The 26,365-nt window shown below is 47.9% G+C and overlaps 1 protein-coding gene across 2 annotated transcripts in view; it reads left to right on the top strand.

Moving 5' to 3' along the window:
- Positions 1–26,365, top strand: part of PASK (PAS domain containing serine/threonine kinase) — a 1,318,755-nt gene that overhangs the window by 1,136,708 nt on the left and 155,682 nt on the right. For both annotated transcript variants that reach the window (XM_085634144.1, XM_085634145.1), the window contains exons 15-16: positions 2,540–2,739; positions 20,997–21,130. In XM_085634144.1, the coding sequence (XP_085490270.1) occupies positions 2,540–2,739; positions 20,997–21,130 (334 nt within the window). The remainder of the gene's footprint in view (positions 1–2,539; positions 2,740–20,996; positions 21,131–26,365) is intronic.

Below are 26,365 nucleotides of genomic sequence, written 5' to 3'. Positions count from 1 at the left end.
GGATGGGCATTTTGCTTGTTCGGTCCTGCAGGACTTTCTAGTGTGACAAACTGGTCCGCAACCCACCGCCTGGAGAGTATAGCTTGGGTATCTAATTCAAAGGTAAGGAATCTGCAGCTAGAAGTATCTATCAGATGAACAAGTTGCTTACCTTAATTAACGCATAATCTGCTAGAGACTCTATCTAGCGGCAGATTCCTTACAGGCCTACCCATGCCTCACTGCTTTGCGGACTGATTTTGTTAGGGCTAGGATTACTCTCCATTACAGGGCCCTAGTTTTGCACACGTTTTCATCAGTTACTTTGTGGCTTTGCGTTTCATGTGTGGAAAAAACAAAAATTACTGACGTCCACGCACCTGGGTGGCACCTAGGTAGGTGAGCGCGACGTCATAACCGACGCTAACAACGCCAACAACGTCACGTGGAGCCAAATGAAGAACCCGGCAGATGCGCGCACGGGGTATTGCTCGAGCAAAAGTTTACCGATCCATCTTGACACCTAGGAACTCCAAAGGTAAGGAATCTGCAGCTAGATAGTCTCCACGAGATAATGAGTTACCAAAGGTAAGTAACTTCTTCTTTAGTGTTAGATGTACGATGGCTTTTAGCGGTCGCAAATGGAAAATTGGGCCATTTGCGATCGCTACATAGCCTTTTCACATGTACTAACCCTATTTTCGAGTCTGTAAACCTTTACCAACTCAATAAAAATAAGGTTTGTGAGTTTCCATTAGGAAGGAGCGTGCCAAGGGTGTCCCTTCCTAATAGCGAGTCGCAGGGGATTTTACGATTGTTTTGCGACCGGAATGTAGGTGATAAGCCATTTGCAGACAGGAAGGAGTCCCCAGGTGTCCCCTTCCCCTTTGTGGTTGGTAGCGAAAACGCTTTTTTTTGTTGTCAAAATCTATTTATTGGGTTTACAAAGAAACACAACATTTGTTGCTCAACCGAGCTCAGTACACATGCCAAGATCATTAGTTAACTTAAGACAATGCACAGCTTCCCCCCAAGTTCTCCGCATTAGTCTTACCTAGGGGCAGACTTTCCGTCATTACAATGCCTTACTTGCATAAATTACAGATCTCATGATGACTCTGCGCTCTATCATCGGTAGCTAACAAATAAAACATAACTCTCATAGCAATAACAGTCCGTGGTGCTTCATGAACGCAACCCTAATGTAGCAGAGGGGAGAGAAGAGCGGGCGCGACCCAAAGGCCCGAGAGGTCACCCGCATGACACTCAGGAGGAAGAGCGAAGGGGGAGGCTATGCCCAGGGGAGCCAGCCGACGGCCGCAAAAACATTTTTTAAGAGCAGGCAGTTGTCCCACGGACCCCTGCCTACCCTTGAAAAATTAAACTGAAACGTTTCATTTTGAAAAGCATCCTGTTTTCCTTCAAGGAAAATGGACTGCATTTAAAAAAGAAAAAAGTTGCTTTATTTAAAAGCAAATAAAGACATGGTGGTCTGCTGTCCCCAGAAGTCCACCATCCTCGTGTTATTGCCCATTCCCAATGGGTCGCAAATCGAGACCTGCCTCATGAATATTGATGAGTCAGGTCAATTGCGACCTCCTTAGGAAACGATAATGTCGCATTGGTAGATTTAATTTTGCAAGTCTCTATTGTAGACTTGCAAAATGAAATGGTCATACATGTGGCCCTTAGTTTATTGAAACAATACTGGAGTTTGACAGCTCCTTTCCTCCTTTACCCTGGCCATCTAAAAGATAACAAACTACTTCCTCAACAAGACTGTTTCGGTCTGTGGTTCTAGTGGCTTATTTGACTAAAGTCATCCCGTCTAGCGATGGTTGTCTGTGCCAACCTCCATGTTTTCTGTAGAATTTCACATGGTAGAGCATTGGGATCAATTGACAGACCATCAGATCCCTCCTGTCCCTATCAGAGCTTAATTTGTGCCGGTGCTTTCCGGTGCTTAGCCCTATCCTACCGTCCCTTGAGTTGGTGGGCATATGCTTTGTACCACAATGTGAGATGACTTTCTGTCCGCCTTGCTTCCAGCTCACATTTAAAACCAACTTTTCAGAGTATGAGCAGAATATTCTCTACTACTGCCTTGTTTAATACATCGGATCGTCCATTACCATAAAACTGATGGAGCTTCTAGCCAATGATGATGAAAACTCCTTCCTAATTGTAAGATCGAACAGTGATGATGGTGCCAACAGACAATACAACGGCTCTCTTCTGTTGCCTAAAACAAGTCACAGCAACTTTGCTAGCTGGTAGTGGAACTTTGGGAACCTGTGGTGGGAACAGATGACCGTTCATTACGTTTTGTTGTTCTTCGATGTTTTTTTTATTTTCTCCATTGTGTCATTGCTGGGCTGCAGAAAAACTGGGGTTTTATTTTTCATGCATTATTTCACAATTGTCACATCATTTTTAAACTTTCCGGTTTTTATCCGTTGTACAGTTGGTTCACTTTAACTCCATCGCGTGCTATTTTGTTGTGCACAAAACGTATGAGTACCTCCTCTGCTAACTTAGATATTTAATTTCTATTTTGCAGCTGGTGGCAGCTGTTGGCTATCTCCACAGTAAGCACATTATCCACAGAGACATTAAGGACGAGAATGTCGTCATTGCTGAGGACTTTACTATCAAATTAGTAGATTTTGGCTCTGCAGCTTACATGGAACCTGGAAAACTATTTTATACCTTCTGCGGGACAATTGAATACTGTGCTCCGGAAGTATTGCTTGGGAATCCGTATGTATTAAGCATGATTTTGTGATTTGCCTGGTGGTTGGATGATTTATATGTCTGGATTTGAAAATGGAATGCTTTGTTGCCAGATTGAACACAACGTCAGTTAGAGGTGGTGTCTAATCTTTTTTTTATTCGTCAGTGTAGGAAGCTTGCTCTCTATAAAGTGCACTAAAACGAAGTACACCATGTATAGAGTCCAGTAAGACTCAGATTGGTATACAGAGGCAAACGTAGATAATACTAACGTTCTACTTGTGGTAGTGTGGGCGAGCAGTTAGGCTTATCAGAGGGTAGTGCTTAGCATTTGTTGTACTCACACAAGCAATAAAGAAGACACACACTTAAGGATAAATCGGAGACCAATTTACACAAATAACACATTTTTATATAATTTTTCTTCGTTCTAAGGTAAGTACTTTTCAAGATATGAATTCTCAACATTTGGAAACAATACACTTTTGTGCGCAATTACGCACCATAGAAGTCTGTAGGAGAAAGTAGAAAAATGCACATAAAATCATACCATTGGATCTCGAGGTGCGCCTTAAGAATTTAGGTAAGTAGCAAGGCCGGGTCCAGTGTTCCACCAGCGGGTTGTCAGGAGCATCCCGGATTTGGCCGAGCGCAAGGTGATGAGGTAGTTGGTAGCAGGCGCTACTTAGAAAGGGGGCCACCAGAAAACACATTGCACAAGGGGGCTTAAAGGTAAGTCCGGAGGGTACAACTAGAGGGATCAGGTCAAAAGGGCCTCAGAATCACAGGAGCACAGCTGGTTCATCTTTACCCAGGCCAGGTGGGTTGGGTGCCGAGCAGATAGATTAGCCGGCCAACGTGTGTCAAGATGTCCTGTCGGTCAGGGGCAGGCAGGTTGCAGGAGTGATTCTGGGACAGCTGGGCCACTCAGGAAGTGAGTCTCAGGGGTCTCGACGTCCCATGACGGTTGCTTGCTTCCGAGGCAGTTGGAGTCCAGTACCCAGGTATTGATGCAGCACGGCTCCGGTAGGTCCTGGTGTTTTCACACTTGGTGGGAGACAGAACTGACCCTCCGGAGCAGATGTACCTCTTCTTGCTTTTGTTCTGCTTCGGCGTCGCCGGAGAACAGCAAGTCGGTAAACCGGGTTCTGCGGGTTCAGTGCCTGAGGCTGCATGTGAGTAGTTCCTCTACTTCAATTGAGTTCTCTGGTGATTGGCAATTGGCAATGGGCTGGAGGTGCTCTGGGGTTCTTGGAGGCCTCACAGTTGCAAGACAAGATAGCGCACCACAATGGTCGAGTTCTGGGAGCAGCAGGCAAGGATTTGAAAAGTAGTGTCCACATCACCTGCCCCACCTTAGAGGGGTGGTGGCTGAATGTGGGCACACCTCCTAATCTAACTAATATGGCTGTCCACCCACTAAATGTGGAGCAGGACAAGGTAGGTTGGCATCCTCTCCCCGGGGATGCCTAGGTTGGATTTCAATGGCAACATCACCCCTTGAAGCTTCCCGCCTTGGAAGGCCATTCCGGCCTGGGTAAGGCGTGAAGCACCTCTGCCCAGAGCAGGCTTTGTTCTTGGCCTCTGAGAGCATTGGTTCTCACCCCATGAGGTCAGAAACCTGTCTGGTGGTGGCAGGCTGGCTAAGACTATTCAGAGATAACACCAGTGCATGGTAGGTTTTCTTTGGATCCTCTAAAGTGACCACTGTGTGCATTTACTAATAAATCTAAAACTGGCATCAGTGAGGATTTATTAAGACAAGATGTTTGATACCAAACATCCTAGGGTACAGTGAAGCCATCATGGACCACACTGGTATTGGATTTAGTAAGTCATGAAATAGTGAGTGACATTCCTTCCGGGGTAAACATGCATGCTGTAATATCTAGGGCACAAACATCAGAAACTGTTTTACAAGAAATGAGGCATAAAAGGATTGCTAACTTACCTGTTAGTTTCTTACAAGACAAATATTGATTATCCTGCCATGAGCGCAGGATTCTGAGTAGTAAATTAACATCCCAAAAGGAGGAATACTACGGTTCCAGTGGAAGAGACAACCGAATACCCCTAAAAAGACAACAGATTAATGATGTCCACTTACCGGGATGTCACAAAGAGGCATATGACCCGCAGAAATTGCCTGCCTGTATGTTTTGATAGTGTGATATTACAACCCCTTGACCACCAACTCAGAAAAAGAAATTGACGATATGCTCACATCTGACCTCACAGCATCAAGAGCTTGGCATACACCAGCGTAACCATCTCCTCCATGCCAAGCCGTATCTCTTGACAGTAAAATCTGCCCGTGCTCTTCTGATAAGGGAGATAACCCGTGTGAAAAGGCCAAAGACTTCCCAACGTCCCCTGCAATCTTCCAATCCATCAGTAGGAGAGTTCCGTCCTGTATTGGATGTTGCAAGTTGCCATGAGGATCCGTCAATAGATGAGGAGTCAGGGGAAGTGATGTTGCAAAATCCATAGAAAGTTCCAGAAGAACCAGATGCCATACGTGCGATTTCCAAAGGGGTGTCACCAGGATCATATCCGCATTCTGTGGCCTTACCAATGCTGTGAGTCTGGCTATCATTGAAAATGGAGGAAACGCATACCCCCAAAACTGACTCCAATCTTGGAGGAAGATGTCTGTTGCCTCTGCTGGAGGATATGGATGTCAACTGAAAAAGCATGTAAGTTGATGGTTGAGTCTTGATGCAAAAAGATCCACCAGGCATGGACCGAACAGAGGAGGATCCAGTTTCCACGTGATGTAATCCTTCAGGTTACACAAGAGTGACGAAATGCACACCACTTTCTATCCAGTTTTTGTGTCCAGGTTATTGATGATTCCACAAATTGATCGTTTTGCGTGCAGCCCACTCTGGTGGTTTTGCCTCACAACCACTAAATTGAGAACATCATTCCTAATTGGAGCAACGTCTTGCCCCTTGACGGACGCACTGCTAAGTCCTTTCAAAAAAAGGGTTTCTTCATTTTCCAATTTTCAACTCTGTTTATTGTCGAGTAACTCCAATAGTATGAACGATTCAAAACTTGTTTAAACAATCACATGTGAGACCGTCATGTATTACAAACACTTCAAATGTTGCAGATTGCCATTCCAAGCCTTTTCTTTCTGCAACATGACGTATACATTAAAAACATCCTCAGTAGTATTTCCTTTCCAATGCATTTCGGGCCTTTTCTTCGCCCTTCATCAGGGATTCACTACAAATTTTCAAAAAACAACAGCGTTAAACCGTGAAAAACAACCTGAGTAAGAACCCTCAATTCAATGTGTCTCCATATTTTATGCCGTGTGTTGCTAATCGCCCGTACTTAACGTTTTCCCTCTATTTACATGGTTCCATCTTAAAAGCTGAATACAATTCTCCATCCTATAACTCAACCCTTCAACAACATACTTTCTCCGTACCTGCTCTTGATAACCTTCCAGCTACGTTTCCTTCCTTCCTTTCTCCAATGTGCAAACCTCTTCCTTTCCACCTGTCACCCTTTTGACTACATTCACCGTGTCGCCACCCTCTCAATTCGACCAATCCCCTTCCTTCCTCACTACTAATCCCAGAATGCCCTACTGCAGCTTCCCCATACCTTGATGTTTTATATATGTATGCTAAACCATGCTTCTGTATCTATTGCCCCGCCCACCCTAAGATGTTAAACACACGTTAAATAAGATGTTACATAAGACATTTAGGCACGTTAAAATATGAAAATAACACATTTGTTACAAGAGATGTAGACATTTACGACGTTCGTAATTAGTGAGTTATAGCTCACGGACATCCGTGCAATTCTTCGAAAAAGTCCAGATCTTTTAGTCAGGTGTTTAAGCGTCTCACATGTGAATTTTATTAGTTTTTCAAAGTTCCGTGGGTGCAACATGTCTAACAAGGCCAATGCAAACAAGCTACACAAGAGTGACGAAATGCACACCACTTTCTATCCAGTTTTTCAACTCTGTTTATTGTCGAGTGACTCCAATAGTATGAAGGTTATCAAGAGCAGGTACGGAGAAAGTATGTTGTTGAAGGGTTGAGTGATAGGATGGAGAATTGTATTCAGCTTTTAAGATGGAACCATGTAAATAGAGGGAAAACGTTAAGTATGGGCGATTAGCAACACAGGGCATAAAATATGGAGACACATTGAATTGAGGGTTATTACTCAGGTTGTTTTTCACAGTTTAACGCTGTTGTTTTTTGAAAATTTGTAGTGAATCCCTGATAAAGGGCGAAGAAAATGCCCGAAATGCATTGGAAAGTAAATACTACTGAGGATGTTTTTAATGTATACGTCATGTTGCAGAAAGAAAAGGCTTGGAATGGCAATCTGCAACATTTGAAGTGTTTGTAATACATGACGGTCTCACATGTGATTGTTTAAACAAGTTTTGAATCGTTCATACTATTGGAGTTACTCGACAATAAACAGAGTTGAAAATTGGAGAATGAAGAAACCCTTTTTTTGAAAGGACTTAGCAGTGCGTCCGTCAAGGGGCAGGATGTTGCTCCAATTAGGAATGATGTTCTCAATTTAGTGGTTGTGAGGCAAAACCACCAGAATGGGCTGCACGCAAAACGATCAATTTGTGGGATCATCAATAACCTGGACAAAAAAACTGGATAGAAAGTGGTGTGCATTTCGTCACTCTTGTGTAGCTTGTTTGCATTGGCCTTGTTAGACATGTTGCACCCACGGAACTTTGAAAAACTAATAAAATTCACATGTGAGACGCTTAAACACCTGACTAAAAGATCGGGACTTTTTCGAAGAATTGCACGGATGTCCGTGAGCTATAACTCACTAATTACGAACGTCGTAAATGTCTACATCTCTTGTAACAAATGTGTTATTTTCATATTTTAACGTGCCTAAATGTCTTATGTAACATCTTATTAAACGTGTGTTTAACATCTTAGGGTGGGCGGGGCAATAGATACAGAAGCATGGTTTAGCATACATATATAAAACATCAAGGTATGGGGAAGCTGCAGTAGGGCATTCTGGGATTAGTAGTGAGGAAGGTTCTTTGAAGGAAGGGGATTGGTCAAATTGAGAGGGTGGCGACACGGTGAATGTATTCAAAAGGGTGATAGGTGGAAAGGAAGAGGTTTGCACATTGGAGAAAGGAAGGAAGGAAACGTAGCTGGAAGGTTATCAAGAGCAGGTACGGAGAAAGTATGTTGTTGAAAGGTTGAGTTATAGGATGGAGAATTGTATTCAGCTTTTAAGATGGGACCATGTAAATAGAGGGAAAACGTTAAGTACGGGCGATTAGCAACACAGGGCATAAAATATGGAGACACATTGAATTGAGGGTTATTACTCAGGTTGTTTTTCACGGTTTAACGCTGTTGTTTTTTGAAAATTTGTAGTGAATCCCTGATGAAGGGCGAAGAAAATGCCCGAAATGCATTGGAAAGGAAATACTACTGAGGATGTTTTTAATGTATACGTCATGTTGCAGAAAGAAAAGGCTTGGAATGGCAATATGCAACATTTGAAGTGTTTGTAATAAATGACGGTCTCACATGTGATTGTTTAAACAAGTTTTGAATCGTTCATACTATTGGAGTTACTCGACAATAAACAGAGTTGAAAATTGGAAAATGAAGAAACCCTTTTTTTGAAAGGACTTAGCAGTGCGTCCGTCAAGGGGCAAGACGTTGCTCCAATTAGGAATGGTAATCCTTCAGGTGTCTGGATTGCCAGTCCGCCAACTGATTGAGTCTCCCCAGCTTATATTCCGCAGTCACTCACAACTTGTGTTCTAGACAATGGTTCCACAAATACCTGGCCAGGTCCGCCAGTTCCTTGGACTGGATAACCCCCCCAAGTGGTTTATATATCTCACTGCTGAGATGTTGTTCATCATCAAAAGTGTGAGAAGTTGGCCTGGTATATGATGTCCACTAGTTAAAGTGGGCACCTTGCACCAGCCCAAACAGCCCTCATGGTGATTTAAGTGGTCAAAGATAACCATAGAAAGCTATCCAAGTGGTAGCTGTGGAGAACAGCCTTCAGGCTTAGTCTTGAAGGAATATTAAGCAGCTTGTTTTTCTGGAATGCAACATTATAGTATTGGTTAAATGAAAGGAGAACCACACAGTAGTTATAAAAATATGTATTTATCATTGTAACACACCTTATATACCTCACAGTATCTGCTACATGTAGATAAACACAAAGCACAGAATACAGTAGCACAGAAACAATCACAAGTAGCACTGGTAAACAGTGGGCTCCCGGGGGAGACCAAACCATATACTAAAATAGTGGTATAAAAACCATGACTCGACTTAAGATAGTGTCTAGAGGATGTAGAATCGCTGGGACCCCAAGGAACCACCCACGGTGAGTAAGGAGTATGATTACAAGGTGTTTGATACCAAACACAACATGGTTTGTTGCAGCTGCTTTCGAGATAGCGTTTAAGCAAGCATAAAATGCACCTCTACCTATATGTCGGGCTGCGTCACCGACAACCTGGGAGAATGGTTTCTGAAGGCTGCGGGGTGCTCTGCTCATGCAGGGGTACCCTCTCACGTAAAACCCAGCACCCTGCCTTCAGGATTGTCAAGGCCTGCTATAGGGGGGACTTAAGTAAGTGGTGCATGCACCATCTTACACAGGCTGCAGTTGCAGGCCTGTAGTTCCATTTTGCATGGCCTCTCATGGGTGGCAAAATACATGCTTCAGCCCATGGGAGGACTCTGGGGTACCTATGCCCTGGGTACATGTGTACCATGTACTAGGGACTGACAAGGGTACCCCAGTATCCAATCTGGAGTGTACCTAAGTACATGGCATAACATTTGAGGGAGAAAGCAGATAGATTGGGGTCCTGATTAGCAGGATCCTAGTCAGACTTGTCAAAAACAGTGTAACATCAAGGTAAAAATGGGGGTAACCATAAGAAGCAGATCCCACTTTCCTACAAAAATACAAAAAGAATGGAACAAGATAACTTGTTGGCTGCTAAAAGCCTCGCTGCGAAGGATCTCACGAGAAGTTCCAGACAACTGATGTCGAGAGCCTCTTCTTGCCCCGACCACTCTCCTCCTGCGGTAAAATCTCCACAGCGTGCGCCCCATCACTGATGACTGGCATCTGACTCGATAACCAGATCCGGGGCTGATCCAAAGCTGGCTCTACTGTTCCAGGCATGCATGTGATTGAGCCGCCAACGAAGTTCCACCAGGGCCTCTGGAGAAAGAGAAATCTTTTGTGCATACATCAGGCCTCTCCTGAGGTGGTGTGCATTCTGGCGTTGTAGGACCCAGTAATGCAGTGGACACAGAAAGATCGACTGGATAGACGACAAAGGCCTACAATCCTGGCCAGATGGCAAAGGGAAATTGTCTTACTCTCCAAAGTTATGCACAATTCCCGACGGATCAGAAGCATCTTTTTCTAGGGCAACTGGAGGAACTGTTGCCATGTGTCAACCTCAATTCCCAAAAGGTCAATTGTTGAGCCAGAACAAATTCCGATTTCTGAATGTTCTCTATAAACCCCAGGTCTTGTAGAAAGGTCTTGGGCATCTAAAATTGGGAGACTGAAGTGGATTTTTCCTGGTGTATTAGGAGAATGTCATCCAGGTACACTAATAGCTGAACTCCCCGTGCGCGAAGCCATTCCATGACTGGCCGGAAAACTTTGGTGAAGCACCAAGGCTCTGAGGACAGGCTGAACGGCAGGCATGTGAACTCAAAAATTTGCTCGTCCCACTCGAACTGTAGGAATAATTTGTTGGTAGGAAAAATCCTAATGGTGAGGTAGACGTCTTTTAGATCGAGCCTTACCAACCAATCGTTGGGCAACAGAATATCTTGTGGGAGGTGGATGCCCTACATTTTGAAATGGTGACACACCACCCATCAATTGAAATATTTCAAATTTAGGACCGATCTGAAACCTTTCTACTTATTCTCCAGCAGGAAAATATTGCTCAGGAACCCCATTGGGGTGAAGGACCAAATGGGTAATTGCTCTTTTCCTAGAAATTCTCTCACCTCTTGGTTTGCCACCTGTGTCTCTTCCTGTGAAAAAACTAAGGGATGGGAGTGTTGACGGGGCGTACTGTGGAGCTCTATGTGAAAGCCCTCACAGTTTAAAGCACCCACGTATCCCCTGTTAAGGAGGCCATACGGTGACTCAACCACTGTAGCCACCCCTTGTAGGGAAGGGATGTCGCTTACCGGTGGTGCCACCAGGTGCGGTTGCTGGCTCCTTGGAAGGCTACTTTGCCACCACCTCCTCTGCCATGACCTCTCGAGGGATAAAATCCACCAAAATATTTTGTGGTCTTGCCACTGGATAGAGCACCTTGTTTTAAGTTTGTTGAAGTTGTATGCCCGGCCGGAGAAGCGCCCCCAACCTCTTGCGGCCCCTCCAAAAATCTATTATTGAAGATCTTCTTGATGGACTGCTGAGCCTTGTCCAGGTTTGGAAAGGTATTGACGAAGTGTGATAGCTCCCTAATGAAAGGTTCGCCGAAGAGACCTCCATTCGCCATCTGGCCGGCTTCTGTGGTAGCCAACTCAAGCAACCTGGGTTCTATCCTAATCCGTAAGGGGCGTCTGTGCTCTGTCGATAAGGCACAATTGGCATTGCCTAAAAAGCATAGGGCCTATTATGCACAATCTGGCAAAAAAGTGGGGTCAATCATATGACCGGACCCCTTGCCATCTTCAGTCATATCCAAAATTTCATTAAGTGGCCCCAAAACATCTAACACCTTATCCTGACAGGATCACCAGGAACAGTCCAGGCCCTTCTTAGGGTCTTAAACAAATTTTGTAATGAGCATCGCCGTTCTGGCATCGATGTCAGGGGCACTTGTCAACTTATTGGCCAAGTAGGGTGTGGAGCACTCAGATATCCACAGACCTCCTGGTCCATGGGCATCCTAATGCGGCTAGCCACATGGCGTGGCACTTAAGATGCTGGAACCCAGTCCACAAAGCGGGGATGATAAATATCTTCAACATACCCAGCACCCCCGCAGAGTCCCGATTGTCTTTTTTCTCCAGCCTGGCTCTCTTGGTGCCACTTTCCGGTCTCCACTGTCTTCTCACACCTGGTTCATCACCCAAGTCCCCATCAGGGGTATCTGAACCTTCCCTGGCATTATCATCAGTTCCCTGGTGGTCCTTGGGGGAAAATCCAGGCTGGGATTCATCCTGTGCTTCCAGGGCGTCCAGGCACCTTTTCAGGAAGGCCTGGTGACGCCTCTTATCTGAAAGAAACACGTTAGTTATAGATTCCTTACCTTAGAATTACCCCCAGGCGTCAGACTGGATTCAGAAAGTTTTTTCATCAGCAGTACCTCTGCGCGTCGGAAGGTGGCGTTGGTCGGCTCCGCATCCATCGCTGGCGCCGTGGTTGCTGGTATGACGTTTCGGCAGCTACATAGACACCGCCCTCGCGCGCTGACGTCAGTTCTTTCTTTTTCCTCGCCAGCCAGCATAGCTCTGGAGAGAATGGTACCTCCAGTCACTTTTTGACTGACCATTTTCACGACTTTTGTCGACTTCTTTTCTGAGTCCATCAACTCCTGGTGCACTAGGGTGTACCCGACTGATGTCGGTTACGGATCCGTACCGCGTGGGTCTCTTTTGCCTGGAACCATCCACAAAGTTGTGCTCCGACTGCTGGTCGATGACGGCGAAGACTTTGCGGGAGCGGTCCCGAAATTTGCTTGAGCGCAGGCTGTCGGCTCCATCACCACTCGTCCAAGTCATCGAAGTTTTCGCACTGTGGGTCAGGTAAGTCGAAGCACAAAAAGAAGTCGAAGAAGCATCATCGCTCTTCGACTTCTCCCTCTCGGTCGGCTGACGTGACGATGGATGCAGGCGGTGCCCCTCCCGCAGCTCCATGCGCCGTGCCCAAGGAGTCGACTCTGGGCTTCCCTCCCTTTCCGGGACCCGGAGCATCTTCCGCCCAATTTTGCACGTTCTGCGATGCGATGCATGCCATTTTTGGGTGACCCGAACCCGCCGGCACGCCTTTGGGCCCCGCAGACTCGGTTGGGGGACCTAGGCCTTCTCTGCCATTGGCTCTGGCCCCTGGATCTGAATCAGCCCTGATTGACTTGATTACACCCACACTGGCGCCGCTTCCTCCGGCACCGCCACCGACGCCGGTCGTGTCCCCAGCCGGCATCGACCCCAGCCTCCATCCCAACGTGAACCCGGACTGGCATCGCCCGACGTGGGATCCGGCGCTAAGTGGGGTTTTTGTGCCCCTGTTTACTCCTGGGGTCCCTTTTCGCCCAGATTGGCAACCAGAGGAGGAGGAGGACTGGGAGGGGTCAAGTGACCCTTTAACTGATCAGATGGAATCTGAGCAGGACTGGAGAGAGGAACTGGGGGATGCCAGTGGTCTTGACACCTCTCCTGACCTTGACATGTTGTCTCCTCCTACTGTCACTATGGAGGAGGGAGTGTCATACGCAGTGGTGTTGCGTAGGTGGGCCGAGGCCCTCAACCTCGAGCTTCCTACGGTGGCGGTCAGGACTAACCTCCTGACAGAGGTCCTTCAACCGGCGGCAAGCTCTTCAGATCCCCTGATGCCATTTAATGAGGCCCTTACCGACGTCCTTTTAGGTAGGTAGTCCAGGCCCAACATGGGGGCACCCATGGATAGGATGATTGCCCAACACCACCGTCCGGCTCCGGGCGACCCCACTTTCCTCTCCCAACACCCCACCCCAGAGAGCTTGGTTGTCCAAGACTCCACTTCCAAGAGCGCATTCCCTACTGCTGCACCGGAAAGAGAATACAAGAAGCTGGACCATCTTGGGAAGAAAATTTTCTCTTCCGCCAGCTTGGGACTGCGGTCGGTAAACACCGCATGTCTATTGGGCCAATATTCCCACTCTGTGTGGGAAACGGTTGCGCAGGTGCTGCCCCAGTGTCCGTAGGATGCCCGGCCAGTGCCTCTCCAGCCGCCCAGCGCAGTCTGCTTTTCGCCCCTTTCGCGGCTATGGAAGGGGTGCCCCACTACATTCCGCCCAGAGCCACAGACCGCAGCAGGTTGCCCAACCTTTGCGCAGCTGGGGATGAGGGAACCAACGCCATGGTTCAGGTGGGCAGTGGGCGGTCCAGTCCCCCAACCCCTCTCTGCAACAGCCTCCAAACCCTCCTAGTCCGACTTTTCAGGCCCATCAAACGCCAGTGGGCGGCAGAATATGCCATCACCTCCCCCACTGGCGCACCATCACGTCGGACAGGTGGGTTTTGCAAATAGTCCGAAGGGGCTACTCCCTCACCTTCAAGACTACCCCTCCAGTCATGCCACCGCGATACCACCGCATGTCGGAGGATCATCTGGCCCTTCTCCAACAGGAAGTTACGGCTCTCTTGGCCAAGGGAGCCATTGAGTGCGTTCCTGTCCCAGAAGTAGGCCGTGGTTGTTATTCCCACTACTTTCTGGTCCCCAAGAAGGACAAGGTCCTGCGTCCTATCTTGGATCTCAGGGATGTCAACCGCTTCCTCCGGAAGGAGAAGTTCAAGATGTTGAGGCTCAATCAGGTCGTGTCTGCCCTCGACCCTGGAGACTGGATGGTAGCGTTGGACTTGCAGGACGCTTACTTTCACATCCCCATCCTGCCGGCCCACCGGCGTAACCTGCGGTTCACGGTAGGCCACGAGCACTTTCAGTTTACCGTCCTCCCCTTTGGCCTTCCCAGTGACCCTCGGGTGTTCACAAAAGTGATGGCGGTGGTCGCAGCTCATCTGCGCAGGTCAGGGGTTCGAGTCTTCCCCTTTCTCAACAACTGGCTGTTGAAGGCAGGGTCGCCCCAGGCTGTCGTCTCCCACCTCCAGACTACGGCCAACCTCCTGCATTCCCTGGGGTTTTCCATCAATGTGCCAAAATCACACCCGATTCCCTCTAAGAAGCTCCTCTTCATCGGAGCGGTTCTGGACATGACGCGGTTTCGGGTCTATCCTCCCGAACAGAGAGTCCGGGACATTCAGGCTATGATCGATCTTTCAGCCTCTATCCCGGGTTTCGGTCAGAATGACCCTGAGGCTGCTGGGCCTCATGGCCTCCTGCATCCTGCTGGTGGATCATGCCAGGGGACAAATGCGGACTCTGCAGTGGGACCTGAAGTTCCAGTGGGCGCAACATCAGGGGAATGTGTCCGATTGCGTCCAGATCTCGGAGGGCATTGCACATCAATTGCAGTGGTGGCTCACGAACCAGGATTGGGTCAACAGCAGATCCCTCTCCCTTCCCCAACCAGACCACACAGGTGTGACAGATGCGTCCCTTCTGGGATGGGGCGGCCACACGGGAGAGGCAGAGATCAGAGGCCTCTGGTCTCCGGCGGAGTCCGGGCTCCACATCAACCTTCTGGAGCTCCGGCCGATTTGTCTTGCACTGAAAGCATTCCTTCCCCCTGTCCGGGGAAGAGTAGTGCAGGTGTTCACGGACAACACCACCGCCATGTGGTACTGCAACAAACAGGGCGGGGTGGGATCGCGGACCCTATGTCAAGAGGCCCTCCACCTCTGGACATGGCTGGAACATCAGGGCATATCCCTGGTGGTTCAACATCTGGCAGGCTCCCTGAAAGCCAGGGCGGACAAACTCAGCCGCAGGTGCATGATGGATCACAAATGGCGTCATTGCTCGGAGGTGGTGCAAGGTCTCTTTCAACAGTGGTGAGAGCCTTGGTTAGATCTACTCGCCACCGAAGAGAACGAGCAATGTCAGCAATTCTGCGCGTTAGAATATCCAAGGCGGCACTCGCTAGGCAACGCTTTTCGCCGCAATTGGAGTTGCGGTCTGTTGTACGTCTTTATGCCTATACCACTTCTACCCAGAGTGCTGAAGAAGATCCGGCGCGACCGAGCCCAAGTCAGCCCTGTGGCTCCGGATTGGGCACGAAGAGTCTGGTACCCCGAGCTGCTCAACATGGCCATTGATCCTCCGATCCGAATGCCCCTATGGGAGGATCTTCTGTCGCAGCAACAGGGCACGGTCCTCCACCTGAACCTCTCCAGACTCCAACTCCTTGCGTGGAGATTGAGCAGCGGCAGTTGACGTCTTTCGATCTGCCTCCTGAAGTCTGTGATGTAATCTTGGCAGTGTCTGAACTGGGGTGGCAAAGTGAGCTAAAGAATGATGATGGATTCAACCCAGATCTGTGACTGGGGGTGAGTGTTTGAAAAGTTTCAGCACTCTGTCCATCAGCTCCTTGTGTTTTCTTTGTTCACCCTAAGTTGGCAGGGTATGCCCATACGTGGGTTCCTTGCTCACTTTGCCACTGGATTCAAGCTAGCTGGCTGAAGAGGGCTGTTAGCCCAAAACCGGTCCCAGGATGCTTGTTTCCGGTCCAGGGAAGACATGGCTAAGCAGTTTGGGCTGGACTATTCCATGAGGCACAGGGTCAAGACTGATTTGCATATAGCTGTGTCTGAACTGGGGTGGCAAAGTGAGGTAAAGAATGCTGATGGATTCAACCCAGATCTGTGACTGGGGGTGAGTGTTTGAAAAGTTTCAGCACTCCGTCCATCATATCCTTGTGTTTGCTATGTAATCTTGGCAGCCAGGCGTCCCTCCACTAAGTCGGTATACGCCTGCCGGTGGAACAAGTTTGTGGCACGATGCACAGCAAAGGCTGTGGATCCCCTTTCTGCCCCTCTTTCTGAGGTTCTCTTGTTTCTTCTCTCTTTAGCCCTGCAGGGCTCTGCTCATGGCACTATCAAGGGCTATCTTTCGGCCATCTCTGCCTTCCTTCGGCTTCCAGATCAGCCTTCTTTTTTCAAGTCCCTGGTTGTAAATCGTTTCTTAAATGGCATAACTCATCTTTTTCCTCCTATTCCTTTCGTTATGCCTCAGTGGGACTTGAACCTGGTTTTTCCTTATTTTATGTGCGCTCCCTTTGAGCCGCTTCACAACTGTCCTTTGAGGCTCTTGACTCTAAAAACTGCGTTCCTGGTGGCCATCACCTCTGCCAGACGAGTGAGTGAGCTCCAGGCGCTTTCTTCTAAGCCTCCTTTTCTCTCTGTCCATCCGGACAAAGTTGTCCTCACGACCCGTCCATCCTTCCTGCCCAAGGTTGTCACTGCCTTCCACATCGGGCAGACTATCACTTTGCCCAGCTTCTTTCCGCCTCCGCATCCTTCGAAAAAGGAAGAGAGGCTCTACCATCTGGACCTAAAACTTGCGCTTTCCTTTTATTTGGCTCGCACCAAACAGTTCCAGGTGGACGACCAGCTCTTTGTTGGGTTCGTGGGCACCAAGAAAGGGCGGGCCATACACAAGCAGACTATCTCCCGCTGGGCCTTCTTGTGTATCAAAGCCTGTTATTCTCTGGCAAAGAAGGAGCCTCAGGTGGGACTGCGTGCCCATTCCACCAGGGCGATAGCAGCGACTATGGCTTTGGGACGTAGAGTTGCTCTGAATTACATTTGCCAAGCAGCTACGTGGGCATCATTGCACACCTTTACCAAACACTGCTGCCTTGACAGTCAAGTCCGGAGAGACGGCTTCTTTGGCCGTTCTGTTCTCTAGGACTTTCTGGTGTGATCTTGGTTTGCAGACCCACCACTGGGGTTGGTATTGCTGGGGTATATTTTCTAAGGTAAGGAATCTATAACTAATGTGTTTCTTGCAGATGAACAAGTTACTTTCCTTCGGTAACCATATATCTGTAAGAAACATTAGTGAGTTATAGATTCCTTACCGCCCCACCCATCCTCCCCCGAACAGATTTCTAGGGTTAAGGACATCCTTTCAGGGCCTTAGTTTTGTGCACCTGTGGTCAGTGTCTTGCTTGGCTCTGCGTTTGTGGTGCGGAAAGTCGTGTACAGAACTGACGTCAGCCCGTGAGGGCGGCGTCTAAGTAGCTGCCGCGACGTCATCCCGGCGACCATGACGCCAACGACGGACGCGGAGCTGACCAACGCCACCTTCCGACGCGCAGAGGTACTGCTGATGAAAAAACTTTCCGGATCCAGTCTGACGCCTGGGGGTAATTGTAAGGTAAGGAATCTATATCTAACTAATGTTTCTTACAGATATATCGTTACCAAAGGTAAGTAACTTGTTCAATGGTGTCAGAAGAGATGGAGGGTGTTTAACATTGGCGTTCAGTCTGGTCTTGTTTTTATACTTAAGGGCCCCCCTCTTGTCAGTAGGAGGTTCAAGCCTCAGGCCTTCCACAGCTGCGGGTAATAAACTATGTCTCACCGTCAGTTCAGTGATTCTTTGACTCAAAGGTTCCAGAGCCGAAGAGACCCAATGCATCTATGGCATCCACTAGCTCCTCATGAATAGGTAGATGCATCTGCTCCTCCTAAGTGGACTCCCAATATTCATCAAAGCACCTGCCATGGCTGATCAGGTGAAGTTAGAAGTAAATAGGCAGGAAAAAGCAATGTAGAACACAATATATAACACGCCCTAGCTTGCCCAGTCAGATTTTAATTATCTAAAGCTTGTTGGCTCTGCACGTGTAAACTCTGGACCGTCCCTCTAAATATAATAGGCTGTGAGGTGAAAAATATCAGCGGGTGAAATCGCTTATCCTGAGTAGAAAAACTGTGGCACTGAAGCAAGATATGAGGAACTGGTGTCTTCTAGAGTTCTTGACAATCTGCTTGCCCTTCACTGGCAGCTGAAGGGGAAAGAGTCAAGAGACACGAACCAATCATTGCAGGGAACGCAGAGTGCCACAGGGAGGGGCGTACGTTCCTTTCAGGAAGAGACATGCACCCTTCACGCCACCTACTGGGGTTGTCAGGTGGAGGTGCGCTGAAGGAATGGCAGGGATGCTTCAGGAGGCCCAGGTATGCCACGTGCCTCACACAGCACTGCCGGTACATAGCCTGTCTGGCTTTAGAGAGTGAGGCACGCAGGGAAGGAGCAAAGAGAACCTTGCGACTGTGCTAGTCAACACACCTCGCAGTCAGCCCCAGAAGGGGCCCAGCCGCACCGTGGACTCGTCTGCCGCATGTGCCCCCAAGCGGAAAACTAGCTGCATCACACCAGAGATATCCTGTTTTAGACAGGGAGAGTCCAGCGCGTGCAACAACAGTACAGTGGCCAAAGCATCAATGATCAATTAAGCCATACTGTATAGAACAACAAAAATTATCCAAGACATTAAGGAAAATCCCTTATCTGGCTGTTGAGCAGCAAATAAAGAGGAAGTGCTTTCCCTTGATCTTGGATATGTGAGACTTACTCTATGGTTGTCATTTTGAGTTGTTGCAGAGACTCGTGTGGTTTGTAGTCTTTGAATAAAATATGTTTTGTTAAGGCTGCTGAGGGAATAAAATGAAACAGTTAAGCATAATCTGAGCCTCTGGTCCTGACATAGAATAGTGCAAAAGGTGACATAAATTTAGTGTAAGAATAGCAGTTGGACATTTTTAAGTACATACAAATTTGAACCCTTTCTTTAGAAAAAATGTGACTGACTGTTAAAGAAAGCTACTATTTAAGGACAGTTATTTATTTACATGTTACAATAGTAAGAAGTCATCAGTCAAGATTTGTAGAGCACTGCTGCTTCACCTGTGAGGGTCTCGAGGCACTATGGGATCCTGCTTGTGGGATCACGCTGCCAGTTCCTAATGATTGAACATTCATGTCTTGAGGTCCTTCCTGAAATGATGGAGTGATGGTAAGGCTCTGAGGTACAGGGGAAGCTAGTTCCAGGTCTTAGCCGCCAGGTAGGATAAGGAGCGGCCCCTGCTGTTTTCCCGGCGGATGCGTTTGGTAGCTGCTAGAGAGAGGGATCTGGAACGAAGTTCCTTGGTCTGTTGGTGGAAATTCAGTTGTGTGTTGAGCTACAGCGGTCCTTTGTTTGTGTAGTGCCATGTAAGCTGGGTGAGCAGCTTGAACAGACATATCTTTGTGACTGGTAGCCAATGGAGTTTCCTGAGGTGAGGAGTGATGTGCGTCTGTCTAGTGAAGTAGAGAAACATCTGGCTGCGGTGTTCTGGATGGTCTGGAGTTTCCTCATGAGTTAGGCAGTGAGTCCTATGTAGAGAGAGTTGCCATAGTCGAATCTGTTGCTGACGAGGGCTTGTGTGATATTTCACCTGGTGCTGGCTAGGAGCCATCTGAGACCTTCCTGAGCATTCAGATGGTGAGGAAGCAAGCGGAGGAGACGTCACTGACCTGCTTCTTCATGGATAGCTGGCTGTCGAGGATGATGCTGAGGCTGTGGGTTGTTTGGTGGGTTTGGGAGTTGGGCCCAGCTCAGGTGGCCACCATTCATTGTTCCAGAGGGTGCACTTGGCTTTCCTGAAGATGAGAACGTCTGTCTTGTCTGTGTTGAGTTTGAGACAGTTGTTATTCATCCAGACGGCCACATCTTTCATTCATCTTTGTAAGTTGTCTTTGATGGTCGTTGGGTCGTTAGTCAGGGAGAGGATGGGTTTGGTGTCGTCTGTGTAGGCGATGATGTTGAGTCTGTGACTTCTGACGATGTTGGACAGGGGTGTCATGTATACGTTGACGGAGGGTAGGGCTGATGGATGAGACTTGAGGTACACTGAAGGTGATGTTCTTAGGGAGCGAATAGTAGGGAGGAAGGATGATCTTCTGCGTTCTTCCTGTGAGGTCCTCTTGAGGGCTGCTCCTTGGATTCCGATCTGGTGGTGTCTGTTGATCAGTGTGTGGTGGAATACCGTGTTGCAGGTTGCTGAGAGGTCGAGGAGAATGAAGGCTGCTGTTTACGTCAATAGGAAAAACAGAATTCTTTGAATGCAGATACAAATGTAATGCATTCGTTAGCCGAAATCCACTTCTTGCCTCTCTCTATCACTTATAAAACAACTGCCCTATTGGTACGAAGGCGCAATGATTCCAAAAGGTAATAAGGTGGGCACTGAGGGGTTATTATATTCTCAAATGAGAAAAATGAAATGAGTTTATGATCAACCCTAATACAACCTCAATAACATTAGTGCATGATTCTGACTTGAGCTTTCAGAATGGCAGGGATCCTTAGTAATACATGTTTAGAAATTGAAATTGCCTTGATGCATTGGTGATTAAGTACAAGAGGAGGCGCTTATCATTGCAGGTAAGTAGTATTTTGTACAAGAGAATTTTGGTGTGAAATTTTAGAGGGGGTAGCCATCAGTTGTCTCTGAAAGGTATTTGAAACTGGGCTTATCTTTTGTATGTTCGGTATTTGTTGTTTTTTATAGGTGTAGATGTTTATCCTTGACTTTACTCTGTTTATATTCACATATACTTCTTGTGTTTCATTTTCACAGTTATCAAGGCCCCGAGCTAGAGATGTGGGCGCTTGGTGTGACCTTGTTCACTCTAGTATTTGGAGAGAATCCTTTCTGTGATGTGGAGGAGACACTGGATGCTGTACTTAATCCTCCGTTTCAGGGGTCCCCTGGTAAGTATGTTTTTAAGAATTGATTACTTTGTCAGTGTCTTCCGAGGTATTTAGTGTAAAAGTAATAATATATATTTAAATGTTTTTGCAATGGAACTTACATGGTGAATGTGAGAAATTGGGTTGTTGGTTGAGAGGGGCAAACCCCTTCTCACGCTCAAGCAAGAGCCACAATCCTTGTCAGGGTGAAAAACAAAAATTCACTAAGTTAACCTGTGCTCAACCCTCTGGTAGCTTGGCATGAAAGTTGTCAAGCTTAGCCTAAAGGCAATGTGTAAAGTATTTATGCAGCACTCAAACAGTAATAAAGTGAAAACACAACATTCGAAAAATTCCTCACCCTCTTAGAAAAATACATTATTTGACACCAAAGCAACAAAAATGCAATCAATAGAATCCGAGTTATGAATTTTAAAAGTGTTAAGTGAAATCTAGTGCCTCAAAGATCCAACCGCAGAAATCTAAGTCTGTTTTTTTCTTTTTCTCATAAAGTTTTATTGGCAATTGTAAGTAATATGTGGGCATCGTTTGCTTCAATTACCACTTACAGACAACTTTGTTCCCCACATATTCCTTTCCAATATAACACATACAGAATATTTAATTAATTAACTCATTCTCTCTCCCCGATCCCTCCCTTCCCGGGTCAGTCCGTGTCAGGTTACATGATTATATGCACAATTCAAAATTATATCTATTTGCTAGAATACCAATCATGGCCTAGGCCATTTTCCACTTTTATTCTCTGCTTGAGGAGGCCTCTCCTCCTGGGGCCTCTTGGGATGCAGACGCTTGGCCTCTTGTAGGTCTGCCAACATAGAGGCCCATGTCAGCAGATCCTCTTCAACTTTATCATCCTTCCGCACAAATTTCATTTGTACCGATTCCGCAGTCGCGCATTCGCTCACATCTCTAATCCAGTCTGCATACAGGGGGGGCCGGGGCTGCATCCATGCTATGACCACCCGCCTCCTAGCCAGGACTAGTCCCAGGATGACAAATTGCCTGCGTAGTTTCTTGTGCTTTGGCACAGGCAATACTCCGAGCAGTGCCTGCCTAATATCTCTGGGAATACTCCAGCCCGTGACATCCCATAGACATGCAAATACTTTCTCCCAAAAGGGAAGCAGTAACAAACATGACTAGACCATATGAAGGAAGTCCACCCCTTGTGAGTGCATCTGAGAGATTGATCCCTACGGGACGGGTAGATTATATGTAACGTGCGTGGGGTGAGGTATACTTGATGTACTAGATTGTATTGAAGGAGCTTAAATCGTGCATTTGCACTAACCCTCTGCACCCCCCTCATGTGCCTTTCTCCAGTCACTCTGGAGGTCATTCCTAAGCATATCCCATTTTTGCTGGATTCCAAGGGTCTCTCCCGGTAAATCATCTCTCAGTGCTCTAATTAATCGCCTACTCTGCGCCATGTACAGCATGATTTTCAGAGTGTTAGTGGTAGGGGGTCCCTCTGGGAACCCTGGCCAAAGTTCACATGCAACACTAGAGATTTTCCCATATTGCAAGAATTGGCCTGGTCCTAGGACAAAGGTATCCCATGCCTCTTCCCGAGTCATGAACCTCCCGTCCACATAAAGGTCCCCCAGCATCTGGCAGCCTCCATCCCTCCAATGGCGAATTGACATGGAGTCCGCGATACTGGCGAATGGGTGCAGTGCCCACAGGGGCATATCAGGAGTGAACAGGGCATGCTGCACCACCCGCCGCCTCGCGTTCTCCCATACTGCTGCTACATGGCGCACAACATACGGACATTCCCCGGGGACTCCGCTCCCCAGCATCAGCAGCTCTGTCAGCGAGCGGTAGCCATAAGTTCCCACCAGCAGGCACTTCTCCCAGTTATCCACGCTGTCTAACCAGTGAACCGCATGCTGCAACTGAGAGGCTATGTAATAAAACTCCAAGCGGGGCACCGCCAGTCCTCCCTTTTCCCACGTCCTCTGTAGCTTTGCTAGCTGCATCCTTCTACGTTTCGTCCCCTACAGGAGGTCTACCAGTAGACTCTCTAGCATATGGAAATAAGATCGCAGGATTATAGTGAGTGTTGCATTGCATATAGGCAGCGAGGCAGAACAAAAATTTTAATGACTGCAATGACCATTAAGCTCGAGATAGGCAGTGACTGTGTTCTCCAGGCGATGCCCAGATATCGTGCCCCCTCTCCCGCCCACGGCAATTCATTGTGCAGTCACTCTCCTGGTGTGACTGCGGCTCATCTACTGACAGGGACCACTCTGGGCTTCCTGGGGTTTATGCAAAGTCCCGAGATTCCACCGAAGTTCCACAACTCCGCCAGAAGCACAGGTATAGAGCCCTCTGTGTGTGTCAAATAGACCAGTGTATTATCTGTCTATAGAGAGACTACTTGATTAGTCTCCCCTAGCTTAACACCACAGGGGTCCAGCGCAGTCCTCAAATGTGTGGCCAGGGGCTCCATGACATGACTATTGCAAATAGTAAGAGAGAGAGCGGGTATCCCTGACGGGTGCCCCGACTAAGAGTGAGCTGTCCAGACACCATCCTACCCAGCTGGACTCTGGCAGCGGGAGCTGCATAGAGCAGCCACACCCATTTTAAGGAACTGCTCACCCACCCCAAGTCGCTGAAGGACCTGTCACATATAGGGGCACTTTACTGAGTCAAACGCTTCTTCGATATCCAACAGTGCAGTGCGTTGGTAAGAATTGCCTCCAGGCCTGACCCAGGTCACTCTGTATATACCGCTCGCAGATGACTCGCCAAAGCTTCTGCGATCGCCCGTTGCATGTACACCAATGTCCTGTTGTCGGCGCAGATCTGCATAATTGGTACCACAAATGTTTCTTGCCTCACTAGTCGTGCCATTAAGGCCCCTGTTCTGTACCCTTCTCTGTATAGCCTTTGACGATAGGCCATGTGAATATGCTTTTCTAACCGATGGAAGTCAGTCAGTCAGTAGGGCCTCCTTTGCTGGACACCACTCCCTCAGTTTCTGGGGGGCTGTGGCGATCTCAGCTCCAGCTTACCCAGGTTTGCCTCGTGTGCAGCTACATCCCGCTCCAATTGACGCCGAACCCCATAGGACGTTTCAATGCAGATTCCCCTCATGCCCACCTTTATGGGCTCCCATTTGGTTGTGCGACCGGAGTTCGACTCCCAGTTTTCCTCAAAGTACCGATTTCATTCTTCGGAGAGTGCTGCTACAAATGGAGGGTCTTAGAGCTTTAGTATTAAGCCGCCACAAGGGTATCTCAGACCTAACCCCTCTCCCCCCAAATTCGATCAGGACAGGGGAGTGATCTGATAGGTATCTGGGCAGGTAAGTTATCCCACCCACACTCCAACCGAGGTCTGCTGCGAGAAACCAGTAATCCAGTCTACTAGAGGTCTCCATGGCGGGCGTGTGACACGAGAACTGCCTAATGGCGGGATGGCGCTCGCGCCATACATCCCGGAGGCGCATACCCTCTAGCATATCTTGGAGTGTGCTAGTCATTTTAGGCTTAGTGTGAGATCGTGAAGGTTTTTAGGTCGAGAAAGCCATCAAGGACACAATTATTATCCCCGGCCAGCAACATTGATGCCCCCAGGTATGGTGAAACCGCAGCCATGAGATCAGAGAAAATGGAAGCATTATTTTCGTTGGGGGCATATACATTAATAATGCACACCTCCGTGCCATCCAACCCCCATGCAGGATGACATACCTCCCCTCTGTATCGACTACATGATGTAGGTGTAAAGGGAACCCCTGGTGCCCCCCATCTGGGAGCCCCCCTGGCAAATCCAGAATATGAAGTGGCATACAGTTGTCCTCTCTAGTGCTTCCGTAGATATGCTATAGTGTCTCCCTAAATATGGGTTGCCTGAAGGCAGGCCACAGTGACCTTATACCTCTACAAGTATGCAAATATACACCCACATTTTTCAAAGGCAGCTATGCCTCGAACACTGCATGTAATCAACTTACTCATGGTGGCCGCCATAGAGTGCACACTTCTTCTATTTTGGCCCCAAACAGCCATTCTGCTCTAGACCATGTAATCAATCTTAACCATGTAATCATCATTGCAAATCCTGTTGACTGACTCATATGAAGGAAGGACCCCTTGAACCATTCCCAAACATTGCCAACACACCCCACCCCTTGGGCAATATCACATTTCCCTCTCCATCTAAACTTAACAAGGTGAAGGCATGTAGATGTTGCCCCATGTCACAAAAGAGAAGCCCTCAAACTTAGAACGTTATAAAAAGGAAAAACCCTCTGCTACAAGTAGCACCTCCCTCCCTTCCTTCCAAACAGTAGTGGCTGGCAAGCTGGTGAGGTGCGAGGACTAGCCTCCAGCTCCCCAACCAGGTACCTGCCTCTGGGGGCATGCCCCCGTCAACTATCTTCAGTTTGTGCAGAAAGACTTCCATGTATATATGTCCTCTATTCCTCCCCGGCAGCCATTTAGCGGTTAGTTCCTATCAAATGTCTCAAATTGAAGTTACTCCTGATTCTGCCAATGTGTCTCTCGGTCCTCCGCCATATGCCACTGTTAGTTGTCTGTATCCTCGCTAGGGTTACTGTTCATGCGTCGGTCTGGTGATGAAACTTTTGAGTCCGGCACAACATTTGGGGCCTGTAGAGTTCAATCTGTATAGTCCCTAATTCGGCTAGGGTTGTGGTTCTTGTTACTGTCCTGTGAAGTAGTTTGCTTGCTTCGAACCCTGGGTTGCCTAACTGATCCTGTCTTCCGGGGATCGCTGTTGGTGGTACTTAGCAAGCACTCAGGGAGCCTCTAGCATCCAATCAGTCACTCGCTTCTGCCGCCAAAAGGAAAAATAACACCTTCCCTTTGCTCTCGACTCTCAATTTTGCCAGAAATAGGAGACAGTATTTAAGGTTCAAGTCTTGCATGCGCCTTTTCATTATCGGAAAGAATCCTCGTTGTTCCTGCACTAGTTGCGTGTAATCCGGGTAGATGGAAATCTGGTGGCCCTCATATGTCAGTGGGCCTCAGTTTCGGGTGAGTTGCAGGATGGCATCCCGGTCACAGATGTTGAGAAATCGAGCAGAGATAGCCCTGGGCGGTGCCCATGGCCTCAGAGGGGGGACCAATGCTCTGTGCCCCCTCTCCATCTCCACTGTGAACAACTTGAAGAGTTTCTTAGGGTCCAACGCAGCAACCAGCCAGTCTTCCAGAAAGAGTTCCACAGACGGTCCTTCTGCTTTTTCAGGGCAGC

Source organism: Triturus cristatus, chromosome 11 (assembly GCF_964204655.1).
Source record: "Triturus cristatus chromosome 11, aTriCri1.1, whole genome shotgun sequence".
NCBI classification, from domain to species: Eukaryota; Metazoa; Chordata; class Amphibia; order Caudata; family Salamandridae; genus Triturus; species Triturus cristatus.
The sequence above is the reverse complement of the archived record's forward strand: the minus strand, read 5'-3'. Positions and strand labels throughout refer to the sequence as shown.